This window comes from Notechis scutatus, chromosome 1 (assembly GCF_049901735.1).
Source record: "Notechis scutatus isolate UNSWTSFEM ecotype Mainland chromosome 1, rNotScu1.2, whole genome shotgun sequence".
Lineage (NCBI taxonomy): Eukaryota > Metazoa > Chordata > Lepidosauria > Squamata > Elapidae > Notechis > Notechis scutatus.
In genome coordinates, this window is record NC_142009.1 from 301970199 (window position 1) to 301985329 (window position 15131).

A 15131-nucleotide genomic window follows, 5' to 3' on the forward strand; every position below is an offset into this window, starting at 1 on the left:
CTGTGGGTGTGGCTTAGTTGGTGGGCGTGGCTTGGTGGTCATGTTATTGGCTGGGTGTGACCAACTCAATATCACTCACATTGAGGCACGCATCTCCTCGTCTTGCCTCTGATGACTGTGGGGATGCTGCAACAGTCGTAAGTCTGAAAAATGGTCATAAGACACTTTTTTCAGTGCCATTGTAACTTTGAATGGTCACTCCACACAAGCAGAGTACCAGCAAAGGAGGGGGAAGAAAAACTCCAGAGAAGTTCCTGAGACAGGAAGTTTAATCCTGCCAAGAATGTAATAAGGGTTAACGGAGAGGCAGTTTCTGTAAGCAACACCAGAATGTTTCCTTCCTGCCTTCCTTACAGGATTAGGCCAGTAATTTCTTCTAACAACCCGTTCTCCAAACTGCTTAGAATGTTAACAACCGGTTCTAGCGAATAGGTGTGAACTGGTAGAATCCCACCCCTGCACATGCCCCTCCCCATGGCCTGTTTTGGCTGGAAGAGGCACTGTGAACTGCTCCTTTGATATTTCCAGCCGGGCCCTGCAGGCCAGATTTAAGCAACCCATGGGCCAGATCCAGCCTGCAGGCCTTGAATTTGACACCCCTGGTCTAGTTAATCTTGATTATCAAAGGAAATGAATCTTTTTATATTTTTGGGACTATTTTACTCAGTTTTGCCATCAGTCTACAGACAATCCACCTGAACACTTCCCCATTTATTTTATTTTCTATTTATAAACCATTTCATTTCATATGAGGATTCACACAGGAACTAAATAGGTTTGTTAATTTTCCTTTGCAAATTAAAAAAAACACCCAAATCCTTCTTTTTTTGAAATTCATGTTCCAATGATATTTTATTTTTGAACTGAATTCAAAATCCAATACACTCTGGGGTTTTGTTATTGTTTACGGCTATGCTGGGTTTTTTATCTTGGCCACAAATAATGTAGCATTGACCTTTTTATCAAAAATGAAGGCTAGGAAAGGACGGTTAAATGTATAGCTTGGAGGCAATGACATAGGAATGGCTTCTGCAGCAGTAGCTCCTGCTGCCTCAGCTCCAGTTTCATCAACAGTCAACACAGCCTTGTGGGTAACCTGAGAAAAAAAGAAAAAAAACATTCAAAGTTTGGCATAGAGAAAAATATTTCAGAAATGATGACAACTTGTTACACTGTTCTGTGTTTGCACTACTAGGCCTATGTTAACTATGCTAAACAAAATGCTTGGTTGAACCATTGTGAAAAGAACGAGGTAAAATATAGTCATTCAAGGCAAAAAGGAGAGAAAGGAACCAAAGAAACCCCATTTGTATATTATTGAATATTGGAACCAAACAGTATTGAAGAAATTTAAATAGCTTTTAAAGTTCCAAAAGTGAATATTGTTGGTCAATATTTTGGCTTAAACAAAGAAATGTTTATAACTAATGCATGTTTTAATCAAAGCACTTTCAACATAGTATGACAGACTTGCAGGGCCGTTGCGTTGTGCAACAAGGTCATATAATGTAATAAGATTGGGACTGGGTTAGGGACTTCTGTTCTCACTGTGAGTTGTGTTGCGGGGGGTGCACGAAGGGAGGCTCAGCCAATCTCTTTGTACACATGTTGTACTCTGACAATAAAGGTAATAATAATAATAATAATGACACCATTTTTCAAATAGAAAAAGATCAGGGCAGAACAATTTGCCATGGCTATCTTTGAACCTTAGCATCCTCATCCACAGGTCAGGATACCTAGGTCTAATATTACCTGGGGCTACTAGTAGGCCTCCTCTAATTCAGCCACTAACAAACAGCTGCCATCTCAATCTTTATCCTTTTTGTAATGATGAACAAGCACGAAATGATGCCAGAAAGACAATCTGATGCACATACGTTGCTTACAAAATGGCAGTTGGAAGGGAACGTTCTTTTTTTTTTTTTCTTTTTGGCAAGGGTGAGACTTTTCATATAGTCCCCTTCATTAACATTGCTTCTGTGAAATCTGGCTTCATCTTGCTGAAAACCTGCCTGAAATGATGCAAACAATATAAACATTTTACTTACTTTAGACAGTTTCAAAGGCTGCCCGGTGACTCCAGTGAGATCGGCATGATCGGTAAAGATTTGAGTAATACCGAGCTGGGAGAGGGGTTCCTTTAAGCTGTACGTGGCTGAAATACTAAACTTGGGGATGGAGACCGATGCTGTAGCCCTTCAGAAAGACAGAAAGACATTTTCACTCTAGATGCCGCAAAGTTAAGAAGGACACCCAGTAATATTTACTAATATCAGTAAAACAAACACAAACACACACAACATAAATAACAAAGCCATCATTGTCACATGGAAGCTGGATTTTTAACAGAGAAATCCTTGGTATTAGTTGCTATCATAGCAACCATTTTGGATCTGTTTGAAATGTTTGAGTGGAATCAACAGGTTTTGTTGTCAAAATGAATATCAGACTGATTGAATGAATGAATTTACAGGCTGCCCAACCACTAGGTGACTCTAGGACTAGGTGACTTACAACTAAATTAAAACATCAACATATAAGAAGGTCAAGCAAATGAAATATAATAAATCAATAAATAACGTATCAGACCAAAATAAAACTCAAGTTTCATTTTCATTACATCAGTTGCTTCCAACAAGCTTGAAGAACTTTCATCCGATAGTTAAAACAGGTCATCCTTGACCTATAACAATTTGTTTAGTGACTGTTCAAAATTATAACGGCACAGAAAAAAGTGACTTATAATTGTTTTTCCACACTTATGACCATTGTAGTATCCCCATAGTCACATGATCAAAATTCAGATGCTTGGCAACTGTCTCGTATCACCTGTCCTGGAATCAGGTGATCACTTTTTGCCAACTGCTGACTAACAAATGTTATGGAGAAGCCAGATCCACTTAACGGCCATGTTACTAACCTAAAAACTGCAGTGATTCACTTAACAACTGTGGCAAGAAAGGTGGTAAAATAGGGCAAAACTCAGCAGTTCACTTAGCAGCAGAAATTTTTGGCGCAACTGCAGTTGTAACTTGAGGACTACCTGTATCCTTTTTTCCCCTGGGTAATACTGAAATGCATTACAGGTAGGTATTGATTTTTGCTCTCACAATGTTACTCTCATTCTGGTGTGCATTGTGGTCAGGCACAGAAATTTGGATATATGTGCATTGGTCAGAAATTATTTGTTTTACCACTGCTTATTACGGTTGCATTTCCACTACCACTGTCCAAGGTAGTTACTCTATGAGGGCTCTCTGTATTAGGACATGTCCGCTGATTGCCTAAAGCAGGGGTCCTGGGCTGCGACCCAGTATCGGACCGCGGCACATTTGGAACTGAGTCGTAGAAGCAGTGGGCGAGTGCCCGCGCATGCGCAGCTCCACTTGCATGAGTTGCGGGTGAGTGTGTGCAGGCAGCTCCATTTGTGTGAGCAGCGGGCATATGTGCCACCACATATGTGTGCAAATGGAGCTGTGTGCACTTGCCCACAACTCATGCGGAACCATCCCCTCCCCCCCTCGCCCCACTAGTCCTCAAAGCTTGGGGAAAGCTGGCCTAAAGAGATTTCTTGTGTGATTCCTCTCCCTCTGTCATAGTGTAGAAAGATTGCTTAAACAAGGGGGGGGGGATGTTTGATTTAATAGTGATTGTCCTATGGTCATGTGATTGTCATTTGCAACCTTCACATCCAGCTTCCCAAAAATAAAGTCAGGAATAAAGTGCAGGAAGACACAAGTCATAGTCATAAACTGATTAGATTAACCAGGGAAATGATGAACTGATATTATAAATCAGGCACTACCTGATGTTTCACTTTCCTATAGAATTACTGCTCCAAATTATGATCAGCAAGTGATTAGTACCTCTAATTTGAACTGTTGATATGATCTGGGAAAGGGAATTAATTGCCAGTGTCTGCACGGAACACCAAAATCTACAAGATGGTAACCACATCAAGTGTCAAACCCCACCACTTTTCTATCATGATGCTACAGTCACCATTTTGCAGAATTGTACCTCTATGGCAGACCCAGATGCCGGTCTCACTGAGATTAATTAAGACACAGGAATAAAACTGAAGAGATTGCAAGAAACTAGTGGAGTATCAGAGTATTACGAAAGGATCAAACACAACATTGTAAGGCCAAATGGGACTTGAGCAAATATATATTTATATTTTTTATGTAGAGGAGATAGGGAGCTACTGCCCTCTGCTTTATTCTTGGTGTGAGGCTTTTGAGGTGGGTTTGGCATCTCCTCACCAAAGCCCCCTCCTTCTATCATCATTCAGTCCTCTAGGATATTCTCTCACCACTTTGGAATAACAGTGCAGAATTTTCCACAGGAACATATCAATCTCTGAATGGCATGTCTCGAACTATTTTGCAAACACATGTGGTAACATGTAACAAGCAGGAAGGAAGAATAATTGTTAATATGATTAAGAACTAATGAGCAAATTTCCATTCTCATACATGGGGGAACAATACCAAGATATGAACCTTTTGGATGAACATAGCACAGAACGCATGGACACTAAACCGTTTTTAATTATCCTTTAAGAATATACTAACTATGGAGAAATATAGAAGCAGTAAAAAGAAATGTTACCTGTGTACATTCTTTGCCCATTTTTTCAGAGTTTCTACTGACAGACTTGCATCCAATTCCCTCTCTTTTTTAGGATCAGGCAAAACAAAAAAGGTGGTGGCTGTACCATTGTAGCCTATCATCAGTACTGTGCAAGATAGCTGCTCGTCAAAATAGTAGTAAAACCAACCGGTCCTGTGCATCATTTGGACTTTGACAGTTGTGTTGTGATCCACAAAGAAGTCCTCTTCCCTTGTGAACGCTGGATCAAAAGGAGTCTTCCAGTTGCCTAAAGAGAACAAAAAAGACCCATAGTCGTATCTGAATAAGCGTATCAAACCTGCAGGAGGCGAATTAGGTTCACCCTCAAGAAGATGCTGTGCAAAGAGGTGGTATAATTTAACTAGTAAGATGCTCTGCATTCATTTGCTTATGCTGACCAGCACTTGCAAAGCTGGGACCGATTTCTGCACACGCACAGCATAAATACTGGTCAGGCAGTGAAGCAATGCAGCTGCTGTATTGGTGTCAGAAGAAAATGGCCAGGTACCTTCTTTCATGATACATTTTACTTCAGCCTTGGTTGAAGATAAAAACACCCATTCTAAATTCTGCACAGCCCTATGGACTTATATGCTATTCAGATATAGAGAGGGGTAGCCTGTGATCTTACATCAAGAAGAATTATTTAGAATAGTCCGTCCATTTCTCTTTTTGTTGTTTTTAAACTCTACAAGGGTACATTTTAGTTGCATTTATAATCCAGTTTTATGAAGAACTGGAATAATGCCCACTAGTCTGAGATAATATCAGTTATGCCACTTTGGATAAGAGGTCTTTCTCTTAGGTGCTTTTCAAAAACTGGAACCACCATTCCTAAAATAATACCACAGAAGTGAAAAACCATGTAATGTAGTTACAAACAGTGCACAGTTTCTGTTTCGTACAACCCCCAGTAGTGAAGTAGTTATACAATAGCTAAAGAATATACTTAAATTTCTGTACTGTGGTAGTTTTTCAGTGCATGTACTTTGTGTTGATTAGAAATTATGTTTTTTTTTCCTGAATTTGAGCAATTCCATCCCTCATTCACCAAACTTAAAAAGCTTTACTCTGTCTCAAATAGCATCTTTGGATATTTCCTTTAGTGAAGGAATCATTCCTTTTCCTTGTGAAGGTTACCTCTAAAGTATATGTAGTTTGTGAGAACAAAGACTGTTTCTGGGTCAAGATCCTTGACTAGTTCTGCAATTTTCCCGTGTGTTTTTTTCTTTATATAATCATTGATCTGCTTTTCAGCTTCTTTTGGTTCCTGAAACTTGGTGGTTTGGATTTCTGCTTCATAGAGTTCCTTAATCTTATCTAAAAATGTCTGCAATGGCTGTATGCCTTCCTTTAAAAACAGGGCCTGCCCAATATCCAGCTTGTAATCCTTCTCTGAATGCGTAAGCACATGGAGAAGTTCATGAAACCCCTGGTGGATCTCATCTTCCTGAATGTGTGTCAGGTTAAAGCCAAGGCCATTTAAAATCTCTGCATGAGTGTTAGAGTCTGTCCCTAATAACAGAACTGAAAGCAACATAGAAATGCTGCAGGGTGAGAAAATAAGGTTCTCTTCATGTGATCTTGCAGCCAGGATTTTGTAGAGTTCAATGGTAAAATCAGCAACATTGCGCTGGATCTTGATAGCAGCCTTAGGGTCATGATGATCGTGGGGATGATCGACATCATGGTGGCCATGGCTGACGAGAGAAAACACCATCAAGGCCAAGCTCAGGTGAATGATTCTGTTCATCTTGCTGATAATTCGTTCTGTAAAAAAAAAAAAAAAAAAAAAAATTGGGATAAAGAAAGAACTTTTATCATAAACTGTGTTTGTAAAATACATTTTCTGCTACAGTCTTGCAGTATTTTGGTTTCTAGCTGAAGGTCAGCATGAAAGGATGTTGATCATACATTGTTATGTTTTTTCAATTCAAGAATGTCGTAATATAAGTTTATGCTGTACTTATTTCAAATCACATCATGTTGTAGTCATGACCATTTTTGGTACATATTTTAGCTAATTATGTGCAACCTATCTGCAGTGCAATATATACCTAGCTACTTGCAGGAGGAATTAAAGGTGAAGACCACCCTATATAAATTTGGTAACATCCAGCATTCAAATATATAAATAATCCATGCTGACTCTGGAAAAACCATATCCTTTCTGTATATTTAGAATAACAACCATAAGCACTTCCTGACACACAGATGTATCAGCTTTGATAAATGTCTGTGGAGATTCTCAATCATCCAGGTCATGGTTGTCTGAAAGGTGCTTTTCAAAAGGCCACTGGCCTTTCCTTGAAAACATTTCATTTTTCATCCAAGAAGCTTCTTCACAACAAAATATTTTCAAGGAAAGAAAAAACCCAAGAAACCTTTGGGGCATCAGTAAGGCCTCTGAGATTCATTCATGATAAGATTAGGAGGGCCAGAGTTTGTTGTAATGCTATAGATTGGGCTGAGTTTTTAAAAACCTGTCATTCTTTTTTAAAAAACTTCTACTGGTAATAAAATGTTAACCTTATATTTAATCGTTATAAGATTTGTTACCAATAAAATCTGGAATGCTCAGGACCAGAGGACATTGCTGCCAATTTGGGTGACAAATATAATTTTAACAACCTGCTATCATACCTCTGGTTGTTGTTATTTTTTAAAGGAAATACTCCCCTTCTTTTTCTTTTAATGGGCTTCTTTAAAAGTGCAAGATTATTCAAGGATTTTTTTTTTAAAAAAAACTTAAATCCTAAACAGGGCAATTACAGCTAGAGGAAAGGCACCTTTTAGATCAGTGAGAGTAAATTCCAGGCACCACTTAGTTAGCAGAGATCAAAACACATATTCGATTCAAGAGAAATGGCAGTTGGTCACTTGGGCGAAGAAGCCCTGACCTTTTCTGATGAATGCTGCATATGGGCACCCGTACTTTGTGAGCACATCTCACAATTTATCAGCTGTTGAATCTACACCTATATTTAGCAGATACAGATACAAATTTACAGAGTTGGAAGGGACCTTGTAGGTCATCTAGTCCAACCCTTGGCCCAAGCAGGAGACCCTACAATATTTCTGACTGATGGCAGTCCAGTCTCTTCTTGAAAGCCTCCAGTGATGATGCTCTCACAACTTCCGAAGGGAAGCTATTCCATTGGTTGATTGTTCTCACAGTCAGAAAATTTCTCCTTGGTTCCAGGTTGAATCTCTCCTTGTTCAGTTCCCATCCATTAGTCCTTGTCTGGCGTATAGGAGCTTTGGAAAATAGCTTGACCCCCTCCTGATTCTCTCTGAGGAAGCCCACACAAAGCCTGCCATTGGTCACCTGCCTCTCACTTCAACTATACATGTTGCAAAGTACTTTAGAGCAGAAATGGGCAACTATGGCAACTTTATGATCAGTGGACTTCAACTCCCATAATTGCTCAGTCAGCATACCTATGCTAGCTCAGGAATTATGGGAGTTGAAGTCCACAGGTCATAAAGTTGCCATAGTTGCCTACCCTGTTTTAGACTCTGTATTTATATTTTGCCAAATGAAAATAGTTTTCCTCTCCTGTCTTCTTAACGATAATTTTATGTTTTATATAAAATCTTAATATGTAAATGCATCTGTTCTACTCTTTATTAACAATATATAAAGTTCTATACTTCTTTGTTTTTCATGTGGACTTATGATGCAAAATGTATTACATACATAAAATGTATTACAAAATAAATACTTATTTTCTCTGCTACTTTCCCACGTAAATAATTAGGTAATCTGCATTCTTTCTACATACACCAATTCAGAGCTTAAATTTGCATTACAATGAAAATTGTATTATTTTATTTGTATCAGTGAACTCTCTCTCTCTCTCTCTCTCTCTCTCTCTCACACACACACACACACACACACACACACACATTTTTAAATAGTATTTTCTTCTGAGGTAATGCACAACTGTTTACTCTAGTAAAATGATTAAAATGCTATTTTATAGCATTGTAAATATAAGAATACATGATTACTACACTTCTAACATTAGAAGTCTCTTCAACTTTATAACCTTTGTAAAACTACAGGAAAAGACAAATAAGCTTTATAAAGTGACTTTAAACCCACACTTCTACCCCATGAGATTACTCACTGTCTCTATGGAGAACTTTCATTCATTCAAACAGGCCTCTTGTCCTTTTTCTTCTGCTATTTATGCACATCAGATTGCAGAATGGTGTGGAAATACTCAGTAAAGCATTAACCAAAGGTATACACACATATTTATTTTAAACTTTGCCTAAAGATTGGCAAACCAAAAAATGGCTTATTCAGCAATCGAAATAAATGAAAAGTTCAGGAACCCGTTTAATGTTGATTGCCTATACGCAGGGGTCTTCAAACTTGACAGCTTTAAGACTTATGGAAGAGTCCTCCTCTCCATAATTCCTCCTCCAGTCATGTTAGCTCAGGAATTCTGGGAGTTGAAGTTCACAAGTCTTAAACTTGTCAAGTTTGAAGACCCTTGGCCTATAGCTATGGCTTTCAAAAATTAGGTACATATGCTTTTTCTAATAGCTGGTTAGTTAGGATCAGGGACAATCCTGTCCTGCCAGCCTTTTGTAAATCCTTGAAGACTGGCTTTGTTCCTCTTCCTGGGGCCCTGAGGATGTGAAGGGTCCTGTCTCCTGGCTACAATTAATATATGTGATGGCTTTTTCTCAGCAGCCATATATGTTTAATTTTTATTATACTGTAATTGTTTTTTAACTGTTTTATGTTTGTTTGTGACTCAGGATTACTTGCTAAAGATGGGCAGGCATAGAAATTAGACAGAAACTAGATGATAAAAGATAGAGAGATAGATAGATAGATAGATAGATAGATAGGTAGATAGAGTATAGATAGATAGATAGATAGATAGATAGATAGATAGATAGATAGATAGATAGATAGATAGATAGTGACTTGCTTAGTTAAAAAAGATGAACCACATTCCCAATAAATGGCAAAAATGGTGTCTGTGGGGATGTATGTGTGTTACACACATGACACATGATGACGACGATAACAATGATGGAATGGAAATTCATTAGGTTTACTATGTTTAGTAAAACAGTATGCATTCGATCTACCCATCTAACCATTACTCTGCTCTTTTGACAGGGAACAAAACATCCCTTCTTCTCCCTTTTTAATAATTTTCTATTTGTCAAATTGGTTTGGACTTGATGGTTTTTAAATGGAAGAGAAAACTTTCTATCATTCTCCTAACCTACTGTCCAGGATTGGACATAATCTGCAGGGTATGTTAATACAAGCTGAACTTTCACAGGGTTGGATGTTCAGACATGAACTTTTCATGCATGTTACATTTGCTGCTATGTACTACAATGCATGTGTAGTAATTGTTTTTTTAATAGATGTAAACACACTCAATCCCTGCAAATGAAGAGAATCCTGGGTCCTCATAAACACATTTTGCATGTACTTTCACATCACAGAAATATGACCTGTATGGTTTGCCAGATGCTTGGCAAGTGAACACAGATCCAATTCTTTTTTTTTTTAGTTTAGTTCACACAATAAGCATTTGGTAGGATGGAAAAAATAATAATTCAATACGTTCAATGCTCCATTATAATTTTCCCCTGGTTGGAACACTTCAGCTAGATCACAATTAGAACAGAGAATAGAAACCACTGCACAGTATTTTTTTTAGATTTATAGCCACCAACACCAAGTCCAAAGATTTAGAAAGGAACATTTAGGTTCCTGTTAAAGAGTTTACAAAAGCTTTAGTTAAAGAAGAAAATCCTGTACTTATGAATTAATTTATAAATACAAAAAAACCCAAGCAAATTTCTCTCTCTGTCTCTCTCTCTCCCCCCCATAAATGTGAGTGTGTGTTGCAATTGTATATTAACATTCAGAATCTCACACCATCAAAAACAACAATAACAATAATATTGAAAGTATAAAAACACAATAATCAAAAATGGGGAAATCTGCATTTCAGAATGCATTTGGAATCAGAGCTCAACTGATCAACCTATCAGAAAAAATTCATTTTAAGAAGCTTCTGGAAGGTGACTATAGTTAGGGTCAAACACACTTTTCACAGGAGGCCATTCCACAAGACTGAGAAAATATCATAAAAATAGCTTCCAATCTTCTGCTCCTCTGACATCCCAAAAACTGGGAACAACAGCTTCTTCTGAAAATGGAAGACAGCCAATTGCTTTCTAAATTCTAAATTATAATATTCAAGGTTTTTTTCACTCATTTAAGATATCGTTATGTCCGGACTTCCGGTTTGTCGGCTTCGCGAGGGGCAGGGATTTGCGAAGCTGCGCGATCCCTGCCGCGCTAGCCGTTTTGGGGCTCCGACCCAGACGGGTGCGGAGCTAGGCTGCCCTGCAGGGGCAGCTGAAGGTAGTGGGGATCCGGAGAAGGGTTTGGGGGTGTTGCAGACCCCCTCCCTGGCCGGCAGAACCCCTTTTCCCAGGACGGTGCAGCGGCGGTCTGTAATGGCCGCCACAAAGAAGCTGGCAGCCGGGTAAGAATGCGCAGGAGGAAGTGGAGAAAGTGATTGAGAGGAGAAAGTTTTTCTTGGCTCCTAGGACTCTAAGACATATTTAATAAAATTCCTGAAAAGTATGACTTTCTGAATAATACCTGCCAGAAGAGGAAAAAAGCGGCTGTTTGAAGGTGCTGAAAGGATAGCTTTCCCTCTTTTCCTACGGAATAAATAACTGGATATTAAGAAACCTATTTCTTTTAGGTGAAAATTGGTTTTAAGCGATGAGTGGGAAGAGAGAGGATTAAAAAGAAAATATTTGTATGCTAAGACTTTGTTGGAGCAGATGCCTTAAGGATTTGAAGACTAGAATATATTGTAATAAGATTTTAAACAGATTTGGACTTTCTTTCTCTTGGATTGATATTACCCCAGAAGGAGAAAGTGAGAACTCTGCCTTGGTTTGGACTGACTGATAACTTTGGGACTGTTTTATTTTTTTTATTTTCTTTTGAATATTCTGGTTGTTGTAAGAAGAAAGAAGGGGAAAAGAAAAGAAAAGATTTATAATGGCTCTTTCTGTTGAGGAACTAAGAAAAGAATATGAACAAGCAAAAAAAAAATGGTAAAGATGGTGTGGAAGAAGCTTTCCTTTTTAGAAATGGCGCTACTAATTATCAACAAACATTACAACAGATGAAGACAGCAGAGGAACAAGAAAGAAAGGAAGGAGCCATTTTTAATGAATCTCAGAATTTGATCCAGAAAGAAGGAAGAGAGAAAGAAAAGAAAAGAAGAGAAAAGAAGAAAACTAAAGGACTTAAGGACTTAAGATCTAAAAAAACATTTAAGAAAGGGAAAAATAAGGTGCAAAACCAATATGATGATAGTAAACAAAAGGGAAAAGGAATACGACAGAGAAGGAAGCTGGTAAGGCAGAGGCTAGAAGAAGGGGGTAGAAAGGTTTGTTGGGAGAAGAAAGAAAGGGAAAAGGTGGAGAAAAGCTACAATGTTTTGAAATTAAATGAAAAAAAGAAATTTTTATGGATAATGGATAAAGTATAATTTTTTTAAAAAAAAGATTTTGCAAGGTACATAAGATGAGATGGTAGTATTGTAATGGTTTAAGAGTTGATAAGAGATTAAAATGTTAAAATGTTTAAAAATGATTGGCTTTAAAACTTAATAATAGGGAGGTTTAGAATATTGTTTTAATTAAAGAGTTTAATAAGACTATGGTATTGATGTTATTATAAAATTTTTATTATAGTATCTCTTTTTAATATTTGGATTTATTGTCTAATTATGTACTTAATTATGTTGGATGTATTAGTTAGATAGAATGTACCAAGCAAAATCGGATTGGGTATTAGATATTATTTTAAAGATTAATTTGATTAACTTAGGGGAGATAGAAAGGCATCATACTCTGATTAATGATTTCAGGAGAAACTTATTTTCTTTTTTTTTTATATAAGGAATGAGACAAAGGGATGATAAAAATGGACAAAAGATATAAATATAATGATTCAAACTAAGATGATTAATTAAGATAGAAGTAAGAAGTGTGAAATATGTGGGAAGTTAATATAGAAGGCTTAGAATGGTAAATAAAATAAGTAATGATATGTAAGATGAGCATGAATATAATTGAAGTCCATGAAGAGAGAGACACCTGGGTCCAAGTTACTTTCCAAAAAGATTTTTTTATGTTTTGTGTGTTGTGTGTATATGTCTTTTTGGGGGAGAATTAGTTAAAACTTGTAGAAATATAGAATGAGAATAATGGTAACTAAGTCAGAAAGAAACAGATGAAATAATAATAATGATATTGAATAAGAGTAAAGAGAAGTAAAGAGAAATTGAATAAGAGGTTTTGGTATGTTGTATGGAAATGGTTTAAAACAGAATCATAATTTATCTGACTTGTTAAATTGACAATGAAAAAGGTTTAAACATGTAATGAATAATGATAATTTGTGTGTTTTAAAAATTAATAAAACTTGTTTTTTTTTTTTTAAAAAAGATATCATTATGTCCGTTAATCATTCAGAGTAAAAATGATCCTTTCCATGACTCAATCTAATCATTTTAAATCATAAGAATGTCCCTGCTGGATGAAACCAAGGCCTTTTAAGGCTAATAGTTGTTTTTTTTTTTTTTTACAGTAGCAACACCAGTAATGTATTGGAAGTGCAGAAGATGTTCCTTAGTGCAGCATTAGTATTTTGTGCCTGTTTCTTAATCATATTAGGATGATCCTGAACATGCAAACATTATTTAGCATCATGATTAATAATTATGGTTATGTTGTCGATAAATTTGCTATGATTTTGTTTGACTGATTTGGGACGATGATCACTCTACATTCTACAATTGGGAAATTAAATCAATTAGAAACTTCTAAATATTGGAAACGTTTACATAATACAGCCTGGAGAAGCTAAATAATGGAAGCATTTGAGGCACGTTTTATATATGTTATAAAGAAACTGCATTTAAAAATATTATTTGATTAATCATATGACCATAAGGACTTAGACCTGCTAGATTATTTACTGAAGGCAGAACAAATAACAATGAACCAGTTCAGCCAGTCATAGATATTTGCTTAGTTTAGTAATAATTAGCAACTGAGTTACAGAATTCCAAGTAAGATAGAGAGTACTGAAAGATTTACAAATGGCAGGGCTCAACCCTAAATCATTTGGCCATATCATCAGGAATTCTATTAGTGATAGTCCAAAAGCATCTGAAAGGCAGCAGGGTAGAAGAAGGAGAGACTTTGAGAAATCATCTGATCCAATCTCTTACCCAATACTAGAATTCACAATTACAGTATTAAGCGCTAACAGATATCCATCTAGGTTCTGTTGAAATAAATCCAGTGAAGGAGAGTCCATCATCTCCCAGGGCAAGCTGTTCCATTATTGAATAATTATTACCTTTAGGAATTATTCGTTATGTCCAACAGAAATCTATTTCTTAAAGGTATTATTTCTTGTTATGTCTTATGATGCAACTCTGAACAATTCTGCCCTGCTTCTACATTACAACTATTCAGATAAATGAAGATACATATTTTGGCTCCCAACATCTTCTCTATAATAAATATATGCAGTATTTTCAACCATCCTTGTTTTTCATTCTAGACTCCTTATCAATAGAAGATAATATTTATAGCTTAAGGTTGAACTGTAGGGTCCATGGAGCTCACTGAGCTTGGTTGTTTGCCTGCAGATGTTTCATTGTCCGATTAGGTAACGTCTTCAGTGCTAGTGAGTGCAGAGTTCGCCCCCAGTTTATAAACTTGTCCTGGCAATGTTGTTGATGGGGGTTTGATTTTTTTTCTGGTAGTTCCTTGATTAAAGTATTGTTTTCTTTTTGACTGTTTGCCTGGTGTTAATCCCTGCTTATCTGGGTTTTGTTACTGATATTCTTGTCTTTTCGTTTCCTTTTAGCTTCTTTAATAGTCTTTTTTGAATGATCTTAAATTTGGCTTATTTTTATGTGTTTGTTGATGGTTGATTTTTCTGAGGGCCCGGCTTCCAGGAATTCCCTAGCATTTTGGATTTAGCTTGTTCTAGGACAGGCTTGTTCTAGGATTTAGCTTCTTCTATGACTGTTCTAAAATCTCAATTTCATTGAGGGCCTCATCCGAGCTGTGGTTGACCTTGGGGGGCTGGGTAGGCATGGCCAACTGGGTGAGTGTGGCTGACTGGGTGGGCGTGGCCAGTTGATGCCACTCCCCACTGGGTAGACCAGGAGGAAGCCATGCTGGCCCAATGTTTCCTCTTTGCATTGGGTAGATAGGGCTGAAGTGATGTGGGCCGGCCCCATAGGCCCTATCTGACCACATTGCAGGCTGGATATGGCCCGTGAGCCTTGAGTTTGACACCCCTATTCTAGGATGTTCACAGTTTCCCAGCTGAAATTATGGTTGTGTCTGTTCATGTGTTTTGGAACTACAGGCATACTTCTATTTCTTAAGAC

General features: G+C 37.3%; 1 protein-coding gene across 1 annotated transcript; it reads right to left on the reverse strand.

Moving 5' to 3' along the window:
• Positions 1-833: 833 nt before the first annotated feature.
• Positions 834-8802, reverse strand: LOC113431869 (alpha-1-antitrypsin-like). Its single transcript, XM_087952129.1, has 5 exons — positions 8772-8802; positions 5779-6408; positions 4618-4885; positions 2052-2199; positions 834-1096 (listed from the first exon to the last, which is right to left on the reverse strand). The coding sequence occupies exons 1-5, from the start codon at positions 8791-8793 to the stop codon at positions 911-913; spliced, it is 1254 nt and encodes a 417-aa protein (XP_087808255.1). The 5' UTR covers positions 8794-8802; the 3' UTR covers positions 834-910.
• Between the last annotated feature and the right edge of the window lie 6329 nt (positions 8803-15131).

Excerpts from the sequence above, each read along its gene's own strand:
- LOC113431869 (XM_087952129.1), bottom strand. The coding sequence starts at position 8,793 with ATGAAAGTTCTCCATAGAGACA. Across the intron at positions 4,886-5,778 it reads AAACTACATATACTTTAGAG|GCAACTGGAAGACTCCTTTT; the intron begins GTAACCTTCACA and ends TGTTCTCTTTAG. Across the intron at positions 1,097-2,051 it reads AGCCTTTGAAACTGTCTAAA|GTTACCCACAAGGCTGTGTT; the intron begins GTAAGTAAAATG and ends TTTTTTTCTCAG.